The 23,173-nt window shown below is 34.8% G+C and overlaps 1 protein-coding gene across 28 annotated transcripts in view; it reads right to left on the reverse strand.

Moving 5' to 3' along the window:
• Positions 1–23,173, reverse strand: part of SOX5 (SRY-box transcription factor 5) — a 1,030,085-nt gene that overhangs the window by 356,579 nt on the left and 650,333 nt on the right. For 20 of the 28 annotated variants that reach the window (XM_077953155.1, XM_028829333.2, XM_077953157.1 and 17 more), the window contains one exon: positions 4,053–4,284. In XM_077953155.1, the coding sequence (XP_077809281.1) occupies positions 4,053–4,283 (231 nt within the window). In that variant the 5' untranslated portion in view covers position 4,284. The remainder of the gene's footprint in view (positions 1–4,052; positions 4,285–23,173) is intronic. The other 8 variants (XM_077953163.1, XM_077953164.1, XM_077953161.1 and 5 more) reach the window with 1 other exon arrangement.

Below are 23,173 nucleotides of genomic sequence, written 5' to 3' on the forward strand. Positions count from 1 at the left end.
GATCCCAGAAACATAAATATACATATATATGACTATGCCTTCAAAAAGGAATACAGTATATAAAAAGGCAGATATGTCAATAAATAAGTTATAACGTAGATCATGAGAAAATATATAAATAATTCTCATGGATGAAATAATAATGCAGTAACCATTTTGCCTTGGGAGGTCAGTAAAAGCATCTAAGAAAAAGCAATTTTTTGAACCGAGTCTTGTGGGAGGAAACATAATTCACCAGGAAGGTAACATATGAAAATAGAGAGTTTTCCAAGTAGAAAGAATAAAACTGTGCCATTCAAAGGCCATCTGGTATGTTCATGAACATGTGTGAAAAGCTTGGCATCACCAGGGCATTGTGTCCATAGTAGGATGTGTTAATAGAAGACACTGAAGCCACAGTTTGATGCTAGTCTACAGAGATTTTTCTTTTGCTAAGAAAAGGTGTTTTGGACTAAATCCTATGTGCAACAGAGCACACATTAGTTTCAAAAGTGACGTAAACAATCCAAGTCATTTATCAGGAAAACAAGTCTTGTGGAAGTTGAAAGTAAGTTTGGAAAGAGGTTGAATGCTTGAGACCATATAGGTAACTCTTCCAACTATCTACTCAAGACAGAAAAAACAGCTGCAATCAAGAAACGTATGCAGCAGAGCAGAAACAAATTTGGAAACTAATTAAAAATATAACAGAAAAGTATAAGTGCTGATATCACTAAAACAATCATTTGTATCCAAACTGTACTAACTTCTAGAATAACAGATCTTAACCTTTTAGGTTACAGATCTACTTAAGAATCCAACGGAAACCACAGTGCTACTCTGATATGCTCACATATAGAAAAATTCTCAACTTTTTTTTAGGAGATCTATAGACCCCAGTTAAGAAATTGTGCTTTAGAGCCCAGGAGTTCGAGGCTACAGTGAGCACCACTGCATTACAGCCTGCGTAAACCTGTCTCTTAAAAAAATAAAAAATTAAAGAGAACTTCTGCTTTAGATGAAGTTCATCGAGGAAAGAAGTTTGTATCTTATTCAAATCAATTTCCACAGTGCCACGCATAAAACATGGTACAGTGTAGGCAGTTCATCATTTTTTAGTTAGACTGAATTCTCCATTAAAAATGCAATGGTTTTGGCAAGGTGCGGTAGCTCAGTCCTGTAATCCTAGCACTTTGGGAGGCCGAGGTGGCTGGATCACGAGGTCAGCGGATCAAGACCATCCTGGCCAACATGGTGAAACCCTGTCTCTACTAAAAATATAAAAATTAGCTGGGCTTGGTGGCAGGTGCCTGTAAGCCCAGCTACTTGGGAGGCTGAGGCAGGAGAATTGCTTAAACCTGGGAGGTGGAGATTGCAGTGAGCTGAGATTGCGCCACTGCACTCCGGCCTGGCCACCGGGTGAGACTGTCTCAAAAAAAAAAGGAATGGTTTCATTTGTATTAACTATCTGCATCACAGCATCCCCTCATGAAACTACATTATGTATCAATTTAATATACTTTCCTCATACCCATCCTTGAGTATACTTAAAATCATCTTCCCTTTATCTTTTTGTTATTCTTCTAGTCATAATTATCTATATTCATCTCTTCAAATGTATATATTTGTGTGTATGGTACTATCACACTATTCCCAATTAGATATTTTCTGAAAGAGGACAGTGATGAAAGCATTAAATGTGAAAAAGGCACAAGGAGTGATGTCATGCCAAATGGAATGTCTGACTTCCTTACCCTACTGACCTGTGTACTACTCATTTTCCCCTTTCCCTAGTTTAACCTTTGTAAGAGGAAGATAAAAAGTTTGATCATCATACATAACTTACGTAAGCTCATAGTAAAAAGGAGAGGGAGGAATGATGCGCAGTAAGATTTAACTTGCAAAGAAATAGATAGTCAGAATATAAAATATGCCTGTGCTCTTGTGAAGCAGCAGCATGCATAATGTTTGTAAGCATGGACTCCAAAGACAGACTGCTTGGTTAAACCCTGGTCCTTCCATGAATTAGCTGATCTGAACAAGTTATTTAATCTCTCTTTGCCTCAGTTTTCTCATCTGTAAAACAGAATTAATAATAATACCTCACTCAATTACTGTGAAGGTTAAATGAGTTATTACACCATGAGGAATGCTAAAAACACTAGTTCTGTATGTCTGACATATGAGTTAGCTAAAATATTACTATTATTATTATTGAGATGGAGTCTCACTCTGTCACCAGGCTCGAGTGTAGCGGTATGATCTCTGCTTACTGCAGCCGCCGCCTCCTGGGTTCAAGCGATTCTCCTGCCTCAACTTCCTGCGTAGCTGGGATTACAGGCACGTGTCACCATGCCCAGCTAATCCTTGTATTTTTAGTGGAGATGGGGTTTCACTATTTTGGCCAGCTAGTTTTGAACTCCTGACCTCAAGTGACCTACTTGCCTTGGCCTCCCAAAGTGCTGGGATTACAGGTGTGAGCCACCAGGCCCAGCCTAAAACATTATTCTTGGTGGAAAAATCTTGGCATTGTCAAATGCCCAAAGAAATCTTGACCTATGAGGCTGAAATGTTGAATGGGAATATTTAAATCTAATATGAAAATCAAAGTATTAATCTATTACACAGCTCTCAGAAGATATCTGATTCTTCTTGATTTAATTCCACATGCAGTAATTCAAAATCACGAACAAGTGGACATATTTATGACAGGCAATAATTTCCTGGAGGAAAAATAAGATTTAGCAGAATCAGAGCTGTCCTTAAAGGTATAAGAATGTAAGCTAAAATATATTTTTGTTGGTGTAATTCAGGTTCAAATTAACAACACTAACATCCGTAAAGTAGAAAAGGTGGAATGATCACAAAAATGTGACATCCACCCAAGCAGCCATGTTGAAAAGGTGAGGGTGCCTTTAATGGTAGGTAAGTGCCCTGCCACCTCCTTAACGTTATGATTCTATGTATTTAAGTTGCTAAGAAGGACCACAATGACTTATTTGTGTTTGTGTGTGCTGTTTAAGCTGCAGCCAGAGATGCTATGCTGGCTTCTTTCCTCTCATCCACGAAGTCCTGGTTTCCTAATTTTCTTTTTTTTTTCTTTTTCTTTTTTTTTTTTTGAGATGGAGTCTCGCTCTGTCGCCCAGGCTGGAGTGCAGTGGCCGGATCTCAGCTCACTGCAAGCTCCGCCTCCCGGGTTTACACCATTCTCCTGCCTCAGCCTCCCGAGTAGCTGGGACTACAGGCGCCCGCCACCTTGCCCGGCTAGTTTTTTTGTATTTTTTTTTAGTAGAGACGGGGTTTCACTGTGTTAGCCAGGGTGATCTCGATCTCCTGACCTTGTGATCCGCTCGTCTCGGCCTCCCAAAGTGCTGGGATTACAGGCTTGAGCCACCGCGCCCGGCCCCTAATTTTCTACAGTGATCCAGACCCCAAGATAAGAGGTCAGAGGATTTACCCAGAGTTGCATATTCCAGAATAGGATGCAAAAAACAATTAGTGAATTAACAAAACAACAGTGTGAATAGGCCTGAGTTAGAAATTAGTGCAGTCATATTAGAAAACTATACTCTCTATGAAATATATTCTTCTATGAAATTCCAAGTACTGTTAAGGAATATTACAGAATCCAATCTTGGCAAAGCAACAAATAGTAAAACACTGATTTATCATGGTGGAAATGTTCAAACTATGTTCATTGTAACTCTATCAGAAAAAAAAACAAAAACAAAACAACTTTTATTAGAAAAATGATGACACCAAATTTTCAGGCTGAATAATTTTAAATATCTTACTTTAACATTATTTTTATATTTCGTATGTTTTTTCCCTCTAATTAAATTGCAAGTGTCTCAAATGCAAGAAGTCTTGAAAAATACAAAAGACACAGAAAACAGCATATTTTATGCTGCTTATTGGAACAAATTTAAAGAATTCTAAGATGCCAGGGGTGAATCTTGTGCATGGCTTATTAAGTAGATGTTAATTATAAAGCAAAGGACTGAGGCCAAACTATTAGAGGAGTAGACTGGTCAAAAAGTGAGTGTAGGCACAATAAACCATGAGAAACCTACCATTGTATTGTGCTGAGAAGTGGGAGTCCTATGGCCACAAGTCTCTTGCGTCAGCAGAGAAACTGGCTGAAATTCCTCAGAGTGAGGCTTGTTGGGAAAACTCACATGCAAGGGAAGGTGAAAGGCTGGGAGCCCGTCACTCTCCTCTTCTTCCACTTTCTGTCTGCTTGTCACCATGGCTACCTCTCCATCTGCTTCCCCATACGGAGAGGCTGGTCGCTTGGAAGACATCCTGGAAGGAACAAAAGAGGAGAAAATAATGAAACCTCCACATAAATCCTTAATGCCGTCATTGTGTGGTTAGGGGCCATTGTAACAGAAATGCCTTTTTGTGCTAGCAGAGAGCAGGAAACCATCCAAATACCACTGCAAAGCACACACAATCAGAAACAATGGCCAAGCAGGTAGCAACAGAACAGTGCTTGTTTGTTGTGAGAATAATACACTAATATAGCACTCTCTTGTATTCTGGCTTCTTAAACAAGAGAATTCACCTAAGAACACTGCATAATGAAAGACCATTCCATTTTAGAGGAAAGAAAAATACCCATCTAGTTTTACACTCTGATAGACCTTATTGAAGACAGAACATCTATGAATAGCAAATACTGTTGGCAGTTTAAAAGAAGAGAAATAACTAAGATTTCTTTCATCAAAAAATAGACTCAATATAAAAATGATTGCCATTAAAACAAATTTGCATTTTATTGAAAGTAAGATTATTGTAAAATGTAGAAATATTGGTTATAAGCTAACCTCAGAGCAACTGACTGAAAGTTTAATATTTGTTTAAAGCTTATTATGGATTGAATAAATTTTACAATCACTGTTAATCTTAAAACATTTCATCTCTCCAAATTACCCAATTTGGGCATTTAGTTATAATAACAAAGTTGCAAGGTAGTAAAAGAAAAGGTGAGAATATTCAAATATTTCAAGTCTATTTTCACAACTCCATGAATGATTTAGATGTGAATAATTCTGACTTATTTATCCTTAGGATACTTAAATAAAATAAAAAAAAAATCCAAAGGAGGATATTTTGTTTTGATGAGCTAAAGCCTACATGAAAATGAGCTTAGATAATTGAACAAGAATTAAACATTTTCTTTGTACTTGAGTCTGATTCAGAATATTACCAGAGGTTAAAAATATGTGGCAAATATTTTAAATAGAAAATTCCTTGTCCTTTCATTAAATTATTTCTATAGAAATAAAGTCAAGTTAAAATATTTAATTTAAAAAACTTTCTTGTAGTATTTACAACTTAATCTGACCTTGAAAAAGCTGTTATTTTTTGTTCAACAAAGAGTGTTTACAAAATCATTCATTCTTATTCTAGACCAGTGAGATGGGAGGCAGGGAAGTATTTACTAACTGCCACAACACTTCCTTCATATAGATCACTGATTTTTAAATTTAAAATGTGTTCCCCAAAATGCCTCTAATCATTGCTGAATAATATTATTTTTAGTGTTAGAAGTTTCAAAAGAAAAAATGCATTCAAGTACAGGAGATATGCTATTAAAAATATTAGGACAGTAGAAAAATATAAGGGCTTTACAATCAGACAAGTCAGAATGAAAATACTGATTCTGTCACTTACTGAGACTTAATTTCTCTATCTCAACTTACTTATCTTTAAGGTGAAAAACATCCACTTGTAAGGCTTTTTGAAAATGGACTATGTACCATGTGAAAAATAACTAGTGTATTATTTAGCACAGAATACACACTCAATAAATCATAGCCCCTGTTTATTTAACAAACTAAAACTACAGTGTGCCCCATCCACCCTCAAAAAACAAAAACACTCAAACATGAGGAAAAGAAATTGCCTAATAAAGGGTTTCACTATAAAATCAACATAAAATAGAAAGTTTCCCTTTAGAGAAATGCTCCCTGGCCAGCAATACTTAACAGTAAACCGATCAGATGTTATAGCAAGTGTTCAAAACAAAATCTTAACAGTACAGGTGTTGATCAGCCAAAGAAACAGATAAAGAGGAGGAAATAGGGGCAGCTACCATGTCAGCATTGTCTAAAGGAGAAGTAGATTTGGATACCACATTTCAAGTAATTTTAACTATTTCCAATCCCGCGAACAAGGCCTATTGCAAGTATATACTCTATATACTCTAAGTATGGAGAAGTATGTGAGGAGCTAGAGTTAACAAAGCCAGAAGAGTTCTAGTTTAATTGGCAATACCAATTCACACACTAAATTGATATATTATTAAACATCATAACCCATGAACACTAGAGATATTTAATTCTCACTGTTCTGACTCTATGTTCTCCAGGCAAACTTCTGATTCTCATATAAAGAGTTTGTGGACAGAACAGGCTTAAAATGTTTGAGGTCTTTGTGAAGTGATTTATTAAACTAATAAAGAAACTTTTAATTATTTCTTAGTTTTGCATGTAGCTTGACTATAAGGAGATTACGCCTTTGTTATACAAACCTTAGCATTTGTGGTCTGAGTGGGCATTATCATTCTTACTGGAATTAATATATTGGTATTCTGGTGTCTGCCTCAGCCTCATATGCAGTCTCTCAATGTCTAAAAACTCTAGTCTGTTGACAAGAGCCAGTTTCTGAGTCATCAAAGCAGAAAGCAAGATCAGCTAGCCTTTCCTAAGTTAATACAATTCTATGACCTTCAGAACCATGAACTTTCTGTTGATTTCTACTTTATTCATATCATTATTAACATCAGTTATGAAAACGGAAAGTCCAAAAGTAGACATAGGTTGTTAAGGTAGACAGACAAGACATTGAGAGTTTTATCAAAACTTCTGGTTATTTCAGAACCTAAATTAACTTTCTATTTAACTGGGTAAGTATTCTCTATATATAGCATTCTGGAGAGCAAAAAGGTTAAGGTTTATAACACTGAACATGAAATAGTCATGATGCCAGAAGGCAAACTGGTCCTAGAATGTCACATATTTCATGCTTATTTCAATTCCATTTTCAGAGTGTTACTGAATGTTCTTAATGCATTGGACTTGAACGTATTTTTAATTCAGGTAAAAGATTGCTTAAAGATTTGTTAAATTGTTATAATAAAAGCAACCATGGTTATATTTCAATGATAGGCTACTAACTCAGAAAAGTAAACTATATAACAAATTACATATAGATATATGAATCTCTTGGTTGTATTATTCATGTTTACTATGACCCATAGTACTTCTAAAAATATTGACAACAAAATCACCAATAACATCAGATTCTTAAATTTTTGTCCATCTATCAAAGTGTTTCATCTTGGGCAGAAAAAAGTCTCATTAAGAAGTCACCACAGGCCAGGTGCAGGGGCTTATGCCTGTAATCCCAGCACTTTGGGAGGCCAATGCAGGCGGATCACATGAGGTCAGGAGTTCCAGATCAGCCTGATCAACATGGAGAAACTCCATCTCTACTAAAAATACAAAATTAGCCGGGCATGGTGGCGCATGCCTGTAATCCCAGCTACTTAGGAGGCTGAGACAGGAGAATCACTTGAACCTGGGAGGCAGAGGTTGCAGTGAGCCGAGATCACACCATCGCATCCAGCCTGGGCAACAACAGCGAAACTCCGTCTCAAGAAAAAAAAAAAAAAAAAAAGAAGGCACCACAAGTTTGCATATATTGTTCCTCTGAGATATATAGCTTATACTATATGACTTACACTAACTACATATCTGTGTTGCAACTTGTAACAATGTGAGCATCTAGGCTGGTATATGCTCTTATCCTTTAGAGATGATTTTTGTCACTTCTGTGGCGCTAGACTTACCAATGAACAAAATTCAAAGAAACTGACATAAGACAGACAAATATAATCTAATGTGAAACTGCCTTGGGGAGCTATGATGACATAACACTGGTCTTATCTCACTTTGTGGTCAAAAAACTTTCTTGAAAGATATGACATCTAATTTTAAGGCACAAGCAAAATCTTCCAAATCATTAACAACTATTCGATGATCATCTACCATGTGCAAGACACTTATTTAATGGGAATAAAATATGTATTTCTCAGCCTCTGGTTAAAGAAGCTTAGGAGCTGGTTGAGAATATTTTAAATAAAAGAATAAATACTAATGAAAGAGAGTTCAGTCCAAAGGCCAAATGACATTATAGCTAAGTATCTGAGAGTTTCTTGAGGACCAGAGCATCCCTAAATGTCTCATAGAACTGTTGAACCAGTTGGCTTTCAAGGAAAAAGGAGAAATAAAAAGTCTTAGGATAAATAGAGAGGGAATTTCATATAGGAAGTAATAATAAAAGCAAAGATGCAGAGATACTTTTAGAAAGTATTATATAAACTTAGGGTTCAAGCTTACTTGAAAAAAAGAAGAGATTGAGGAATATGGATCAAATCCCAACTGTAGTCTGTAACACTCCTGGAATTGCTGAGTTACATGAACAAAATAAGATACAGGCTTACTTGTAAAAAGTAACTTGCTTTTACAAGGAGTCTCCTTCCCTTTACTTCCCCTCGTAGCATTCTGCATAACTAAGCTACTCTTGATAAATGTGACAGTAAATATAAAACTACTGGGGTCTTTTGCTATTGGCTGAAGGCTCTCCAAGTGTCTTATAATCACTCTGCAAGTAGGTTATCCCCAATGTGTTCAGACATGGAAGGCAAACTTAGTGGTAGGGTGGAAGGTGTAAGGCTGCAACAGAAAGATAAAGCAGTGGTTCTAAACCTTTGCCTGCACATTGGAATTACCTGGAGAGGTTTAAAAAATACTGATCCCTGGGTCTTACCCTTAGAAATTCTGATGTTATTGGTTCTGGAGGGTGACTGGGTATCAGAAATTTTTAAAGTTCCCCAGTGATTTTAATATGCAGTCAATGTTGCAAATAATTTGGTAGTAGTAAAAATAATGTCCCCCAGACCAGGCGTGGTGGCTCATGCCTGTAATCCCAGCACTTTGGGAGGTTGAGGTGGATGGATCATGAGGTCAGCCTGGCCAACATGGTAAAACCCCGTCTCTACTAAAATACAAAAAATCAGCTAGGTGTGGTGACACATGCCTGTAGTTCTAGCTACTCGGGAGGCTGAGTGAGGCAGGGGAATCGCTTGAACCAGGCAAGCCGAGGTTGCAGTGAGCCAAGATAGTGCCACTGCACTCCAGCTTGGCGACAGAGCAAGACCCTGCCTAAAAAGAAAAAAAAAAAAGAAAAGAATAATGCCCCACAAACCAAGATGTCCAGGTCTTAATACCTTACATGTCAAAAGGGACTTTGCATGTGTAATTAAATTGAGTATTTTGACATCTGAACTAGGGAGATAATTCTGAATATTGTTGGTGGGTCCAAAGAAATCATAAACACCCTTATAAGAGGGAGAAGAAAAGTCAGAATCAGAGGCAGAGACCGGATGATACTATGCTACTGACTTTGAAGATGGAAGATGAGGCCATGAGCCAAGGAATGTAGGCAGCCTCTACAAGCTACAAATGCAATGGAACAGATCCCTTCCTAGAGCCTCTAGAAGAAATGTGGCCCTGACAACACCTTGATTGTAGGACTTCTGACCTCCAAAACTGTAAAAGAATAAATTCATATTTTTTAAGTCACTACATTTGTGATAATTTGATACAGCAGCAATAAAAAAAATATACCATTGATTTAAGCACTTCTTTTTCATAGTTGGTATTTTAATCAGTCTGGAATCCTCCTACCCTAGACATATACTTGCCTTCTTCCTCTCTTCATTTAGTTTTCTGCTCAAACATTATTTCTTCAGTAAGGCCTTCCTTGGTCATTTGTCCTAAACCTGTACTCCATTCCATTCTTAGTCCTTACCCCATTTTGTTCACAGCTTTTATAATCACTTAATACATTTTATACTTATTTGTTTACAGTCAATCTCTCCCACTATAAGATCCATGTAGGCAGACTATATTTTTGTTCACAGCTACTTGCCCAGTACTTAGACCCTTTCTGAAAATAACAGTCTTTCAGTATACATGTTACATGAATAGCTACTAACTAAAACCAGCAACCCGCTGATTATGCCCTACCTATGTATAGCTTTAAGATTTAATCTTACAGGACAAATATGCTTCGAATATGTCTCGGTATTGTCAGAAATAAGAAAACAGAGTTCAATAATAGTATTCTTCTTTTTAATAATTTCAACATAAAGGAATTGGTAAGCTCTGTATAATAATGTTTTTTGAAAACTTGTGAAAAATAGTATAGCTCTGGTTAAAAATATTATATTTAACACGTCTAAGTAAAAGATTATAAGAGTTAAGTAAGTTTACCAATAAACACTACATAGTCAATTACTAATAGACTTATTACTGAGGTATCACCTACTTACTGAAAAAAACTTTAAAAAAACTTTAAGGAAATGTTCTTTGGTACAATTATTCTGGAAAATGACATATACAGAGTTAAAGATATTCTGCATTTGGAACATTATAAGATGAAAGACTCAGAATAGGAATTGCTTTCCTTATATAGTAGATTCTTTTTTAAAGTTTCTTTCTTTAAATATTTTAACCTTTGACTAGATAATACATAAATTAAAATCCTAGGATGCCGTGCCTTCTACTGGTTGTTCTTTTGGCATGATAATATTATTTATCTTCAAGTTTGCAGTTATATATAAAAAAATTGCAAAAATAAATATCTAGAAAGAGGAAACTCAAATTCCAGTTCTTCTACAAAGCCATCCCTTCTTACCACCATGGCAGAAGCACCATTGTCCAATCTCAGACTATATCATCAACGTTTTCAGTTGCATGCATAAAAGAATTAAACATTTTTTATTAGTATACACAGTATCTGAAACTACAAGAGAACCATCTGGAAAACAAAAATGTCATTTTAATTTCTTCAATTCCCGTATCATGTAGCATGTCTTTCATGTAAAATTTTTTCAAATACAGTTCTGTTTTTGACAATTTCACTTTATGTCACCAAAATTAATGTGAAGGATGGGACTTTACGTGTATGATAAAGGCCTTTCCAAATTGCTCTGCATTTGTTTTCCCAAATATTCTAATCCTCTACACCAAATGAGACACAATTAATAATAGGGCAGTATAATTCTTAGCACAAAGTTGGCAATGCATTTCTTTTATGAATAAATTAATGAATTGAATGAGTCCCTATTTTGTGCCAAGCAAGTTACCTTTGTGTTATAAATAAAACAGGCAATTTAGAGATGATGACCCTTCTGCTTTACCTTTAAGGAAGTTAGAGTTTCGATGGAAATAGGAACTATATACCTACTCATCCATTTATACACACATTCATTCATTAGTGGAAAAACATTCAGTGAAAAATGCTATGTGCCTGTTAGACAGCAACATAATTAATAAATCAAGAAAGAATATTGTAAGGTGAATGCCTTTTTAAAAATATGAGTGCTACAGGAGATAGATAGACAGATAATAGATGATATCTCACTAATCAGAAAAAGCTTCCCAGAAAATAGAATAATTCAACAGGGTAATGAAGAATGGGTCAGACACAGAGGGCTCGGTGTGGTTGCTCAATCCTTTATTCTAGCACTTTGGGAGACCAAGGCAGGAAGATTCCTTGAGCCCTGGAATATGACACCAGCCTGCAAAACTGGGAGACTCTGTCTCTACAAAATAATTACAAAATTAGCCGGGCATGATGGCCTGTGCCTGTAGTCGAGCAACTCGGGAGGCTGAGGTGGGAGGACTGCTTGAGCCCAGGGGAGCAAGGCTGCAGTGAGCTATGACAGTGCTCCTGCATGACAACCTGGGCAATAAAGTTGAGACCGTGTCTCAAAGAATTAGTTTAATTAAAAATATTTAATAGATTGCACCTTCTTAAGGGAACACTGAAGATGGATATGCAAAGCAAAACAAAAATTGGCAATTCAAAGAGAATAATACTTTCCTGGAAGTTATGTGTCTTAAGTTTTTTGAGTAGCAAGACTATTTGTTCAGGACATTTACTTGTCTGGTTCCTTTTGTAATTAAGGTTGTTGTGAAAAGACTAATCAATATTAGGAATTAAACTTTACTGTGTATTAAAGATTCTTTCACAATAGAATGTTACTTATCCAATATGGCAAATCAAAACATACGTTGAGCTTGGATAGAAAGGTTTCTAATTCAAATGAATGAAACAACAAACACTTTTATTTGATGTATAAACAGAATTACACAAACTTAGCATATCACTGTAATAAGAAAAAATTCAGTTTCATTACCTTTATCTCTGAATTTCAATTATTATTATATCTTATAGTTCACACTTTCCTTTTCCCTCTTACATGTTTTGAACATCTTTATTTTTCTAAGTTGAGAGTTTACTCTGAGCATTCTGTGTCAATTTTTATAACCAAGTCTTTCATATATAATATTCAGAAGTCTTTTAAATAGAAAATTTATTTAAGGTAAACACGCAGTCTTTCAAACTTCTATACCATTTTTCTTCTCTTTTCTCTAAATCTTCTTTGCCATCAGTTTCTGATATAGAACATGCCAATCTCCATACTTCTCTACCCATTTCTTCCCACATACAAAGATCTCATTCATTATACTGTTATTTAGCGGCATGAACAAGTTCATCAGGTCCTGGCATAAAATATAAATTGAAGTAGAAACACAAATTTCAAAGAAATATAGAAACAGACAACATAGAATAATAAAAAAGATAAACTTCCTTGTAATCTTTACTGTGTATTTCACCAGAGTGGAGATCAACAAAATTTACCGTAACATGTAAATCTAAAATCAAAACTACTTTTGAGCTATACTTACTTATGAATAAATTAATATTCTGTTTTTAAATATAATCTGAGTTTATACAAAATCTTTTATTACACGTTACAAAAGTTCAAACTATTTAAAAACATGTTCATCAAAAATGTGGTCAACAACTTTTGAAGTGATCTTCATCAAGGTTGCCTCCTATGTTTAGCTTGCCACATGTTTAGTTTCTGAGACGTTCTCTGCATTGAGATTAAGCACTTCATTACACCTTTCCTTCTTTCTGACAAGAAGAGCACCACTTTTCCCTTCTTCCCCACCTTTTTGCTGTTCTCTTTGCTAGCATCACTAGCAAAGTAGCATCACTACTTTTACCAAATAGTTTTTCCCAGCCTCTTCCATGCCACCAAAGTCAGAGATGGAGGGGAGGATAAGATGCGCAAAACAATATAAAGGCACAAAGTTCTCCCAGGAAATGGTATAAAATGAAAAAGAAAAAAAGCAAGTTGAAGATCAATAAGGAAAGTCTCAGAAATAGAATCTGATTCTTGTCATTATCGGAAAGAAATGAGTGCTTCTTTACTACTAGTTGGACACAGAATATTTTAAAAGTTTTTGAAATAATGTACCTAAAGTGAGCAGGAAAACTAACTATAAAATGTCCATTTTTGTTCTGTTAACTCCACTTCTACTGTTCTATCCTTTTCTAAACAGGGAGACAAACATTTGAAAACAGTTTATGGCAGCCAAATTCCATCCTACAGTGATTCAGAAATCACAATTCAGCTCTTCCTTTGCTCCTTTGTTTTCTTACTGTTTCACTAATAACTGTAAATCACTAAAATTTTACTCCAAAATTAGGCTTTGTCTTATTGGCTGGAGACACCCAGAAAACGTTCCAGTCAGAAGACTGTTTTATTATGAGTAACATAGTTGGGCTAGGGGGTAGAAATTTATCTAAACAAGTATATCTGTCAGCTAAAATGACTTTCTGTTTCATTACATTATTTTGATATTAATCCATGCTTACTATGTGCCTAAAGTAACAGTAGTCCTGATAAATAAAACAGAGGAAAAAATATTTAATTAAACTCCACTGAAATCATTTTATAATGTTTAATACTTGAAAAAGATTAATTAATGGTGATACATACAGCAAAACTGAAGGAAAACTAGTTTATGGGAACTTTTATGACTCCTATGTACAAATTCACTTTCATTAAAAAGAAGTAGTAAGTGTTTTAACATAATTCTATATTGTTTTGAAAAAAATTACAATACTTTTCTCATGATTTACAAGAAAGAGTATGGCAATAAGCACGTTCTACTTAAAATTTTGCCAAACTTTACCTTGGATCATTAAAAATTTTAATAATTTTATTTCCTTATCTCAAAAACAGAAACACCTTTATTTGAGATAAAACATTTGATCACAGAATCTCTCTAATCATCAAAGATACTAAATTTCAATCAAGTCACCTTGAAGAAAAATAATAGAAATGATTAAGACTTTTAAGTATTGAAGATAAATTTCTTTTAAGTTGTAGATAAAATGACCACATACATAACTTTGGGAGAAAACAACGAAGTCCAATAAGAGCATTTTGTTGTAAATTATTTAATTCATGTACTGTTACACATTTGTCATTAATCGCAAACTGAAAAATATGTTTAACCTTCAGCCATCTACAGGTTAAAAATGTCAAAAGTCCTTTTGTTCCATTTATCTATAAATTACTTAGAATAATCTAGCCTTAAGATCTGTGATTCTGTAACTTTTTATTTCTAGTTAGAGAATGTATACTTTTTATGGAAATAAAAAGCTTTTTCCATTTGAGCATGGGTTTTGCCTTTCTGACAGCTCTAAGTCCACAGGATGTGGAGGGATGATTTAAATTTTACATCAAAATTGTGACTGCAGTAGACTTTTTCCCCCCTTCTCAAGGGAGGCATTGTTCTTGCCTTTCCATAACCAGGCGTGACAGCGCCAGACTGGAGTCATACGGCTGGTCTCTGAGTCAGCGTGAAAGTGCTCACCTCCTGAGTTTCCCCAGATGCTCGGCTCCTTGTGTGTCTGAACGCTAAGCAGAGTAGCCACATACCCCATTCCTGGGACAGACACAGGATTGTGGGGAAGAATCTAGAGATTAGTAAAAACTATCTCTTCCGATAGAGGCTGTAAAAATCTTTTATTAATACTATGAAGTACTACAAAACAAAGCCCCATATTTAATGTAAGTACAATTGTTTCCGACCCAAAAGTTCAGAGAATTGATTAACAAATTGATTAATGAGGAATACTGTGCTTCCGGGTTAAGGAAATAAAGACAGTATTAAAAAATCAGAAGCTTTTTGGATTTTTCGGAGACATATGGTTGCCATATGTATAAATTTTAGGTTATAGACAGCCGAATAGACAGCAAAAAATACTATGTGAAATGCTTATCCATTCTCAGTATCTCTAATAAGGTATCTTTAAAAATTATCTGCAGAATCCTTGCTACAGGGACAATATTTTCTGCTTTCTGTCAGAACAACTGCGAGTGAAAAAGGAATTAATTCCATTTCTATTGTTCTATCCTTGAATAAACCTGTCAGGCCTAAGTTTGGGAGGTGTCTCTGTCTTGTTTATATATGCAACCATGTGTGTGCATGTGTGTATGTGTGCACACGTGCGTGCAGAAAGAGAGAGACAAAAAGAGGAATTAGAGGAAGAGGAGGAAGAAGACAAGGAGGAGGAGAAGCAGAAGGAAGAGAAACTTTACTATCTAATGATATGTTAATGAACATTAATATTCTTTTTTTTTTTCTTATGGAGCCCCTCTAGTAAGGATTGGACAACACTACTTTAATCACGATCTGATGCTAACAACTTTCAATAATATATAATTCAAAACTATTTGAAAGTTTTGTATATTTTAAAGGAAAATAGAAGTAGAAAAAAACTCCTTCCAATTTGTTAACCCATGAAAAGGAAACCCAAATGATATGTAATTCCTGAATATTACTACTACATTCAGTATTACCAATTTGTTAGTAATACCAGTTAATTTTTTCATATTATCCTTATGAGGATGTATTAATGTCTACATAGATCACAAATGTGTATATGTGAGAATGTTTGTAATAATGTGTAAAAACAGTTCACCATATTCACCATATTCATCATGCAAGAAGATGGATGTTCATTTATGGATAACACTGCTCAGGTGAGGTACACAAGCAAAAAAAAAAAAAAACAAAACTTTTCAAGTAGGAAAGAATATCTATTCAGGCTTTATAATACTGAGTCCTCTATAAAAAATCATTTCACTTGTTTTAACGACTTGGTCATTTTGACCCCTTCAGGACTTTACAGTATTGCAATGGCAGAACTGCAAATAGGATATACAATTTTATTTTCCAAAGTAATATCCTTAGGTACGTATTTTGAGCATCTTCCCTGACTTCTTAATCTGGGATTCTTCCTGTTAAAGTGCCCATCCCCACTCTTGCTCTCTCCCTCCCATCTCACATTACTGGCTAAGTCTAAATAAATAGCAAATTGTTCCATAATCAAAAGTGACTTATTCTTAGCATGGCCTACGTCTTGAAATAAAATCTGTGGCATGTTTAATTTATTTAGGATCTAATAATGATGACAAAAATAATTAAGTAACCAGTCTAGTTTTAATTTCTTTTGTTTTCAAAGGTCATTGTGAAATCAAGCAAGTTAAGCCGTCTAAAGAAAACCTCTAGAGAATGCTTCCCCCCAGCAGAAATGAGAGAGGCCCACAGCTAAAATGAGGACTGAACATCAGCATCAGATTTGTTGAAAACTGACTGTCTAAGTAGTCCAATGAAGAGAAATATTATGACCCCCTACCCTCTTTGGAATCCAAATAACCCTGACAAGGAATAGTTTATATATTGCTACATTCTGGCCAATTTAGGGGGCTCACTCTTCCTTTCCATGCCCCATACAGACTTGGTTACAGCCTGTTTCTACAACAGCTGTTGAAAATGTACAAAGTAGAAAATATTTATGTTATATTCAAAATAGACAGCAAGGAACGTATATACAGTGCACAAATCTTTTCTCAAACAACAGCTTCTGATGTGAGAGACAGGCATGCTAGACAAAGACAAATTTTCTGAACTTCTCAGCAAAAATAAAGAATATGCCATCCTAATTAGGAAAAGTCCAAAAGTAAGGGTGCAGTGCCAAAGACGATGAGCATCTATCAACCCAAACTCCAAAACAGCGGGATGCAGCTATGGTTGATGTTATAAGAATGCTGAGCCTCTTCATTGGCTCCTTTCATGCCAAAGCTCCTTTGCTTGGATGAATATGAATTAAATCCATAAGCTTTCCTATTTTTCTAGCTTGACCTCTAAACTCATTTTATGTCTTAACTGTTTATCTTCTTTCCCCATTAATCTTTCTAGTTTTAGCACATGCCCTGTTGTTTTTAGGAAAAAAAAAAAAGCAAAAAAAAAAAAAGCTTAAAAGCACGGTTCATACTGCTACTGTGGGCAAGTCAGGAATGCTAACCCCCAAAATAAAAATTCAAAGGTTATGGTATACACTGCAGAGAAGAAAATCATCAAACTCCAGCAATGGTATGACAAGTATAAACACACAATAAGATCCCAGTACAAGATTTGCATTGTATTTCAAACAGGGCTAACAGTAATATTACTATTAAGTTCCCATTTGTTCATACTTTAAAAGTATGTCATAGAGATAAGCCTTTTGAAATAAATAGCTTTTCCTATATTCTTTCTCTTTTCAATCAGTTCTATGCCTTGGCACATACAATGGAGGTGTTTTCTGAAACACTGTAATTATAACATGAATATCTAGTTTTAGATGGTAATATAACTGAGTTCATTCTCATCATTTGTTAGAGTATAGCCGATAAGAAATTTTACTGATTAACACAATCAATTTACCCATATCACCACAAAATCTGTCAGTACAAAAGTTAAAACAAAAATTTTAAAAGTGTTTACCTTACAAATCTGTAAAACAAAAACTTAATAAAAGCAAAACCTTCAAGCTGGAATCTTGCATTTCAGTACAGTATTTACCATTTACCATTTATAGGTACTCAGTCTGCCATCTTTTCTGCTGTTCTCTACTGTTTCCCCCAAAGCTTAACAAAGGCCCAGCTGTATAAACCAGTCCTGTCAAAGAACATAGTTAAGGGATGGATAAAACAGGGAGGGGTGTCTAACATGCTGACCACTGTCTGAGCTTATGAGGATAAAGGAGCCTTGATGGAGAAAAGTAATCATCCATTGCTGTTTTCTTTTTTTTTAACCTCATTACCACATGCTAGAACATTTTTTTTTCCACTACCCAAACACCCCCATTCCAATCCCCGACAACTGAAAGACCTTTGTGTTCCAAAGGGGACCGAATCCACCCCAACCTCTACTTCCATCCTCTTTTTTTTGTTTGTTTTTTGTTTTTTGCTGCTGGCAAGTTTATGGAGGCATGATCATTTAAAGACCTCTCAAAATACTGGTTTCCTCTCCATCACACCATCCACGCACGGTTCCCTGAAAACATTTTTAAAGCCTATATAAACTTACTTGCTTTGGATTCCTTTTTTACTAAAATATTATCAACAACTTTTGATTTCAAGATAGTTATTTATGCTAAGGACTCTAGAAAATGAAACATGCCTTTAAAAGATATTAAAGCATATATAATAGAGGTAGAATGAGTGCTGAAATATAGGATATATGAATTATATTTTAAAGAATGTGTTTCTTACAGAATATGTATTTCAAAGGGAGTTGGCTAAGTGCTTACTCAAAGTGTGTAGCAACTGTGAGATATGATTCTGAAATTTGAAGGAAAGTTAGGCTAATCTAATTAATCCTTTCAAAATCCTAGCTCTCATGTGTCCAAGAACATCAAACCATGTGGAAGATTTCCCGCAGATTTAAATACGCATTTCCTATTTTCAAGTTTGTCATTCTTACATTCTATGCTGACATTATTTATAAAGGACTAAAGCCTAATCCCCACAAAGATAGCTACCATAACTGTATTAGTTAGTAAGCAAAACACAATAAATGTCCAAGGAAATCCCTGGGCAAGAGCCACCAGACCTATATGGAGAGAACTGTATCATCTGTTAAGTTAGTTCTATTTCAGGGTTTCTTTTGAGGTTGGGACAAATATTTGAACATTATTAAATCCTCTATTTATCCAAAGACTGCTGCAGCTGCAGTGTAAGTCTTCTTCATACTGTCCTCTCAGTGATCTAAAGGGATTGTCCTTTTTTAAATGGGGTAAAATGTGATTTCTTCCCCAATCTGTATATTTTTCTATTCAACATAAAATGTGTATTTGTAACACAAAACAGAGTCTCCACAGAGTAAACTATTATCTATAGTTGCTTTCAGATCCACCTCTTCACAACATTCATGGCTGGTTTAGCGACAATAGCAACAGCTACTCTTATTCTAACTTGCTTCATGCAGTAGCCCATTTTCAGAAGTAATTGAGTAGTTTACCTCCTAGTATTTTTTCTTATGAAATAGATATTTTATTTCAAAGTATATAAAAAATAATACTTTCCAATGTCATATTCAAATCATAGTACAGAAGTGAAATACAGAAGAAAAACAAGAAAATTCCATTGCAAAAGGGAACAATGTTTAAACTCACCTTCTTACCAACATAAACTTCTCACCTTGCCTTTCCTTACAATATTACTTAACTTTCCAGAAATACATGTGGATAATCTATCCAATACTTACAAAACACAGCAAAACGTTATTTTGAAAAATAAAACTAAACCACTAAAAAAGACAACATTCTGTGACATCTCAAGAGATGTTAGATATTAATTAAAATGATCACAAAATATAAGCCAAATTTTTTCAATTTCAATATATTTCCCAGAGAGTCAATTTTGTTTATACTACAGCATGTCTTCATGTTAACAAACTTACAGAAATGAACAGCGGAACCTTAAATCTGCTCAAACTTGTTATTCTGTTTTTCTTCCATGTCTTTGCATTTTTGTTACTGTAAATGACTTATTAATAATAACGTGCAATTATTAAAACCTCTCTGGAAATGTTTTTTTTTAATGATGTATACCTTTTATTCCTTATAGTTCCTTGTAGAGCAGTAAGAACAATAATGTGAGAGAGACCTAAAGATAGGTTCTAGTACATATTCATGAACTTTGGGTTCAAAGTAGTTTGAATGACTCCCACTAATTATGCATTGATGAGTGCCAGTGACTGTGCTAGGTGCTTTCCATGTATTATTTCTGGTCACCAAAACAACACATTATTGGACCATAGACATAAATGTAAGAGCTAAAACCATAAACCACTTAGAAGGAAATACAGAAGAACATCTTCGTGGCCTTGGGTTAGGCAATGGTTTGCTAGATTCGACACCAAACACACAAGTGACAAAGGAAAAAAACAGATAAATTGGACTTCATTAAAATTAAAAACGTTTGCACTGAATATGATGCTAACAATAAAGTGAAAAGACAGTCCAAAGAATGGGGGAAAATACTTGAAAATATGTATCTGGTAAGAGAACTGCATCCAGAATTTATAAAGAATCTTGATAATTTAAATATAAATATATATGTACATATTTATATACATGGAATTATTGTACAACACTTATAATAAAAAGATAATCCATTTTTAAAATGAGAAAAAGATCTGAATACACATTTCTCCCAAGAAGATATACAAATGGTCAATAAGCACATAAGAAGATGCTCAACAGCATCAGTCATCAAGGAAATGCAAACCAAAACCACAATAAGATGTCACTGCACATCTGCTAGAATGGCTAAAATAAAAAGGACAGACAATAACAAATGTTGGAGAAGATGTGGAGAAATTGGAACCATCAAAGATTGCTGTTAGGAATGTAAAACAGCGCAGTCACTTTCAAAAACAGTTTGCAGTTTCTAAAGAGTTACCATATGACCTAGCAATTCCCCTCCTTGGTAAATACCCAAGACAATTGAAAACATATGTCCATGCGAAAACTTGTACACAAAGGTACATAACAACATTATTCATAATAGCCAAAAAGTGGAAACAGACCAAGGATCTGTTACATGATGAACGAAAAAACAATACATGCCATATCCATACAATGGAACATGATTCAATAATAAAAAGGAATGAAGTACTGATACATGCTACAAAACTGATGAACCTTGAAAACATGCCAAGTCAAAGAAGCCACTCACAAAGGACTACGTATTCTAAGATTCCATTTATATGCAACGTCCAGAATAGAAACATTTGTATAGAAAGTAGATTGGTGGTTGTCTAGGGCAGGGTATGGGGGTGGGGAGGGGAAATGGGGAACGACTGCTAATAGTCACAAGATGTCTTTTAAAGTAACGAAAATATTCTAAATAGATTGTGGTGATGATTGCACAATTCTGAAAATTCTAAAATCCACTGAATTACACATTAAGTGGGTAAATTTTATAGTACTGAATTATATTTCAATAAAGCAGTATGCTTTAAAACTATAAAACACACATTATCGCCTCCATTCTACTGATAGAAACTAGCTCAGAGATGTTACCTAAGATGACAAGGCCTCACAGTTAGAAAGTGGCTGAACTAGAATTTGGAGCTCGACCTGCTCCAAATATTATCACATTTTCCATTAATTAAAAGCCAAATATAAAATATTTTTATGAAAGAACTTAAATAAATGCTTTAAATTGGATTTTTCCCCAAAGAATCAAAAATAGATTTCTCATTTCTATTGCTTTTATTTGAATACAAGCTTTTGTTGAACATTGTTATTGCATCTACGTTAGACACATGTTTTTTCTTAAGTTCTTTTTTTTAGCTCCTTCTCTCTTTGCCACATTAACTTTTTACACTCCTGATAGGCAAATATTTGATGACTGTTCTAAAAGAAAGCACTCAATAGGCCGGGCGCAGTGGCTCACACCTGTAATCCCAGCCCTTTGGGAGGCCGAGGCAGGAGGATCACGAGGTCAGGAGTTCGAGACCGGCCTGGCCAACATGGTGAAACCCCGTCTCTACTAAAAATACAAAAATTAGCCAGGTGTGGTGGCATCTGCCCATAATTCCAGCTACTCGAGAGTCTAAGGCAGGAGAATCTCTTGAAACTGGAAGGTGGAGGTGAGATTGTATCACTGTACCCCAGCCTGGGCAACAAGAACAAAACTCTGTCTCAGAAAAAAAAAAAAAAAAAGAAAGAAAAGAAAAAGAAAGAACTGAATAGACTGACCACTCATTACTAACATTTACATAGAACAGACAATATCTTGTTCCCCCACAGAACTCCAATGAAAGATTATAAAATTTTTATATAATTTTTACTAATTTCTTCATTTATATGCTTAGAAAAGTTAATACGGGTTATCTTATTACCCCATAGCTTAGTCTATAGTGGTCTGATCCAGCATTTCATCCTTGTTAACACAGGTAAAGCTTTGGAAAGGTAGCTCAATCTTCAGTTTGTCACAGGATACTTCTGAAGGAATTAAAACCTTTGCAAATAACTTCTCGAATAATCTCCAAAATAATAATTATTAGCTGTTAATATCTGTTTCCTCCATCTCCAGGGCCTTAAATTAATTCATTTCCTACAAAATCAACTATTGTTGGTGCTCACTGTATAATGAAGTCTTACATTTTTTTAAAAACCATTACAGAGGGTAAGTAAAATGGATAAGCCGATGATTTTCTAAATATTTTTCATAGTAGTTGTTTTACAAATACATTTCCACTGTTATAGAAGTAGAACATTATACTCAATTAATATAGCATGATATATTCCATGATGCTTTCCACTTATGATAGTAGTTGGAATTAATTTAGAGCCATGCAACATAGGCTTAATTAAATAGACATTGATTTACCAGGACAAGTAACTTCAAACCAATTTAGAAATCAGGATTTCCTTAAGGTATATCTAGAAGCAAGTGTTTCAATTTTTATTTCCTTCAAAATAATTTCATCTCCATCACAGCAGAGGGGAAAGAAGTGAATTAGAGGGAAGAGGCACAGACATTTGAGTAATAGCAATAATAACAAAATCTGTAAATGTAAGCAGTAAAGCAAAAGAGCTTACTGATTCCCAAGGACCTGGATATTTAAAAAATCAATTACTAGTCTCATTATTAAAGTAATTGTTTTTAAATTCTGTACTAGTAGTTTATATTTATTCATTTTTATCTTCTTCCAAATTTAACTCAACTTTTTTTTTTTTTTTTTTCACTATAGTAAGTAATGTACTTGAAAATTCTAGACGACAATACAAAATCTCACATTTCTGGTCTTTCTTTCCATTACAGAAACCCATCTAATAGACGTTTAATCCGGAAGAAACTTTTTAACCAAAATAAAAGCGAGTTTACTACTGTTGTAAACTCTGAGCC

The sequence above is a fragment of the Macaca mulatta genome, chromosome 11, assembly GCF_049350105.2.
Source record: "Macaca mulatta isolate MMU2019108-1 chromosome 11, T2T-MMU8v2.0, whole genome shotgun sequence".
Lineage (NCBI taxonomy): Eukaryota > Metazoa > Chordata > Mammalia > Primates > Cercopithecidae > Macaca > Macaca mulatta.